The 4,619-nt window shown below is 31.7% G+C and overlaps 1 protein-coding gene across 1 annotated transcript in view; it reads right to left on the reverse strand.

The window, feature by feature from the left end:
* The window catches only part of LOC105169135 (carotenoid 9,10(9',10')-cleavage dioxygenase 1), a 12,602-nt gene extending 10,973 nt beyond the window's left edge, over positions 1-1,629 (reverse strand). The window contains 2 exon segments of the mRNA XM_011089441.2: positions 1-13; positions 1,215-1,629. The exon segment at positions 1-13 is cut by the window's left edge and continues 67 nt beyond it. Of these exon segments, the coding sequence (XP_011087743.1) occupies positions 1-13; positions 1,215-1,439 (238 nt within the window). The 5' untranslated portion in view covers positions 1,440-1,629.

Here is a 4,619-nt window from a genome sequence, read left to right on the forward strand (position 1 = left end):
AAAATTTTCATTACTTGAATTAGCTGGCAGCGAAAACTGTAGCTACAAGCCAAGGACAAAGTGTAGTTACAAGCCAGACAGACTTAAAATATTTTCCAGATAGACCTTTATGACGCATCAAATGGCACAATCCTGCATCTTGGTATCAGAAAGGACAGCACAACAAAAGGTTTACCGTAAGTCTATAAGTAAAAGGTGTCTCATTGTTTGATTATAATTAGATGGGAAAGAAGGCAGCAGAAGTTATTGTTGCAGATTTAAGTTTCGGTTGACTCGTATGCTTAATCCTGAGGTATCGAATGTTATATTCTAATCCTTCTACTTCATTTGCAGAAGTCCTTCCCATCATAGAGTTTCCACCTAGTGTTCTTACCAAACAAACAGTTGAATGCACATCATTTCTAAGCAGACTATTTGAGATGGAAAAATTGCAGTTCATAATTATTCATAATTATTTTTATTAACCTCTCTCTTTCATAGGCCCAAAAATAATAAAATCCCAAAGAACCGAGGTCCGACCATGGAGAGTCAAACTCATTGACAAAAATGTTATTTATTTAATGATGAGCATTTAATTCCATAGAGAATGTCGAAATAATTGCATCACGTGAAACCCAACAGATCCTACAAATTCTTGTCAATGTTATTATTAAAATATATGCCAAACAGTGCCAGACTACTAAAATATATTCCAAACAGTGTCAGCCTCGGATAAAAAATTGGGAACCTCCTCGAAAAACCTAGCGATGATGTGTATGCACATTGGGTATATACAAACGATTGATGCTCTTCCGTTTGTCGTTTTTTTTTCGGGATATGCGCAGCATAAAGTGAACCTAATTCAGAGACATACATGCATACATAAGAATTAAAAAACCAATTCTGGGATCCTCGTGCCTTCTCGCCGAAGAGAGAGAGTTAAGAACGGAGTAACCCAGAACTTCAATCTCGCAGCATAGAGGCCAAGATTCAACCCCAATTTCCATCAGAGAGCACATCGACAACAGAGAGAAAAAGAGAGCGAAAGAAAAAGACCAACAAACTCACCTATGAAAACTGCACATACAACTATGCACAACAAAAATAACCATGAAATTAAAAAAATACATTTTCCATGATTTCACACAAAAACATACTTCTGATCAAAGAAACAATCATTATTATCAACACGATCCAACACTTGAACAGAAAAAAAATATTATGAAGCCACTCACCGGAAGATGCCCTTTAACCGGAAGGTCGGTAAGAGGAGGAGTCTCATCCACAGGGCCAAAGTTGCCGGAGAGATAGTGAAGAGGGCGGTTAGGATCATGCATAAGCTTCACAAATGCCCATTCTAACCAGTCTATGGCCTTCGACGCCAGACCCTTCTTCGGCTTCGGTTTCACCACCACCACACCGCCGTCGGTTCTCTCCAACTCATCCTCTCTCCGGCCCATTACTTACTTGGTTCCAAATTCTTCTCAACTGCAAACTTTTGCGAGTGTTTGTGAACACAAATTACAGAGAATGTATGTATGGGTGAGTGGAGTACTTGTGAAGTATTTGTGGAGGAGTGTACGTCTGTGCGGTGTATGATTTGGATATGTCGCATTCGAATTGTTTGTCACAGGTTGATGGCCGGCCACGTCTGGAGATTGGCTTCCAATTAATTTTCTATTTGTTTTATAACCTACCATTTCTTGAAAATTAACATTTTTGTTGAATTTGTTTGAATAATTTTAAATTTTAAATTGAAATAATGTATATTTTATTTAATATTAATAAATTTTATTTTTTTAAAATAAAGTCATCTAAAAAATTCATCAATTTGGGCCTTCAAGAATCCAAAAATATGTTTGTTTGCTCAATTTATATTTATAAAAATATTAGGTATTGTTGAAAGTAATTATTATTTATGAATTGGGATAGTTACACTTTCCTCTTACGTGACTTTGTGTAAATATGGTTTGAAAAATTACATTTAACACTTTTGAGGTTTACTTATGTCTAACAAATAAGTCTATCTATTAAACAAAATTCACTGAATTTGCTGATATTGAAAAAAAAATTGAAAGAAAAGATATTCACCCTCGATTGACTTATTACTGACTTAATGCAGGTCAATCAAGAATAAATATAAAATTTTATTTTGATTTTTTTTGTTAATATCAGCAATTTGGTGATCTTGACTAATTAAAGAACTTATATTTTAGATGAAATCAAACATCACATGTATTAAATGTAATTTTTCAAATTATAAGAAATCTACCTAAAATATTTCAAATCTCAAGAGATGAGAGTGTAATTATCCTTTTTTTAATTTAATGAAGTACTAAATTCAATTAATAATGCCGACAAAGGGAAGCCTAAGGTTGGTGCGTACGGTAATGGTGGGGTGGATTTGACAAAATAGTGTGGGATGGATTGCCTAACTTTATCCAATGCTCCTAACTCCTAAAAGTCATTTATTCATCCGCCCGTTAAGTGCTGTTTGTAATAATTTCTGCTTTTGAAATATAATTTAATATTTATAAATGAATTATTGAAATTGAAAAGTATCATTAATTTGAATTTATCTATAATTTTTAAGTCATTTATAATAATCTAATACCAAGGAAATAGTCATTCTCGTGGGATTTAAACTAGTCGACTTTTTACATATTCACTTAGACATATTGTTTAGCAAATTAAATGCTTATTTCTATAATTTTGAGCAAACTAATAAAATGGCTCCATAAATTAAATTCAAGACTCCAAAATTGGTCGACAATTTTACACACATTGATTGTTGTCAACCACTATATATATGAACACGTACGTTTCGCTTTCTTGCACAATTACAATATACAATTTGAAAAACAACAAAGAAAAACGAAGGGAAAAAATGACTCCAAAGTACCTCATTTTACTGATTTTTGCACTAATAATGCATCTTAGTTTCTCTGTCGGGGCTGAGACACAAAAATCATCATTTATAGTGAAGAACAGTGTAGGTGGTGGTGGTGTGTATGCATTTGATCATGAGTTGTTCAAGACGAAACGACCACCGCAGCCAAGAAGGCCACGTCGGAGGCGGCCGCCGCCAATTCATAGGCTTCGCCGTCACCCTAGGCGAACTCCTCCTCCGGCCCATTCTCCAGCGGCGCCAACCCTTGCTGGAGCCTAATAAATTATTTTAGTATGTATTACAGTTGAAATGTTTAGTTCTACTTTCGGGGATGATCGTTTTTCTCAAACGATTTGGAATAAATTCGAATATTTGGTTGGTCAACTTTTTTAATTATTTTGAAGTTAATTAGATTTTGCCATGCAAAATTCTGCCAGACTATATGTTTATATATAGAGTTAATTACATTTTTTCAATCATGTTACACTTTAACATCTAAATTTTTTTTTATTTGATAATTTACTATCTCATTTTTATAAAATTTTTTACTTTGTCATTTTTAACTGTTTTTTCACCAAGTTTTTTTATCGAAAAGATATCACATACAGTTCATATGTGATATTTAAAGGTTATGGAATGACATAGACATTGATTGTGGCAACTGCATAAAATCACCATTCTACAATTATTGCACGCCATCATCCCATCTAAACGAATTTATAAGAATCTTTCGCATTGGTGCGACCACAAAGTGCAAATTTCATAAAGTTGATATGGTAAGTTAATACAAAAGAAATTCATAAAAACGGTCATAATTTCAATAACAAAAAAATAATTTACCCTTAAATATATATCTCATAAAATTAACTTTAATTACTACAATGTCCATTCATTTTAATATTATTGGACTAATACAATAAATAATATTAATAAAAATTTAATACTTGGAAATTTTTAAATTCATTTTCTCAAATAATTCAAAGAATTTTAGAAAAGAACTCAAAGCATTGTTGATTTGATTATTGTGATACTCAAATTCTTTTTTATTAAGATTCAATTCAATACATTTAAATTCAAATTCTAATTCAATACATAGTAGTAACAATGGTCTCTACTCTACTGCTCAAATCTCATTGGCATGATGCTCAAAATGAGTGAATGAAATATAATTAAATATATGTGCCTATGAACATAAGAATTTCTAAATATTAAATATTTCAATTCAATTTCATTTTCAACCGCAAGGTTATTATAAGAAGAAGTAAAGGGCAAAACTTTTGTGGAGGATATTTGTTGTTTCTAGTAATAACCATATAACATTTTCACATTGAGAAATCACAATTTCTCAACAATTTTTCCGCTTTTGTATAATATTATATGTGTAATATTTCGAATTCAGATGTATGTTGCTTTATTTATTCGCTAGGTTCAGAGTACATAAACTTACAATTCAGAATTTACAATATTGCAATTTCAATTTACTCTGTTTACTAAAACCACGTATAGCAATTCGATTCCAAATAAGTAAAAGAGGATAAAAGCCACATGGATTGGCTTTACATACTGGCAGTTGAAGTACACTCCACACGTATGTATATATAGCGTTCTTTTATTTAATTATATAAAAAATTTAAATAAATAAATAATTAGTTGAAAAGGACAAGGTAAATTAATTCTGAATGTGCATGGATAGGAAATTATTAAGAAAATCAACTTATTTATAAAAGAAAATATCTCGCAAATAAATACA

This window comes from Sesamum indicum, linkage group LG1 (genome assembly GCF_000512975.1).
Source record: "Sesamum indicum cultivar Zhongzhi No. 13 linkage group LG1, S_indicum_v1.0, whole genome shotgun sequence".
Taxonomy (NCBI): Eukaryota; Viridiplantae; Streptophyta; class Magnoliopsida; order Lamiales; family Pedaliaceae; genus Sesamum; species Sesamum indicum.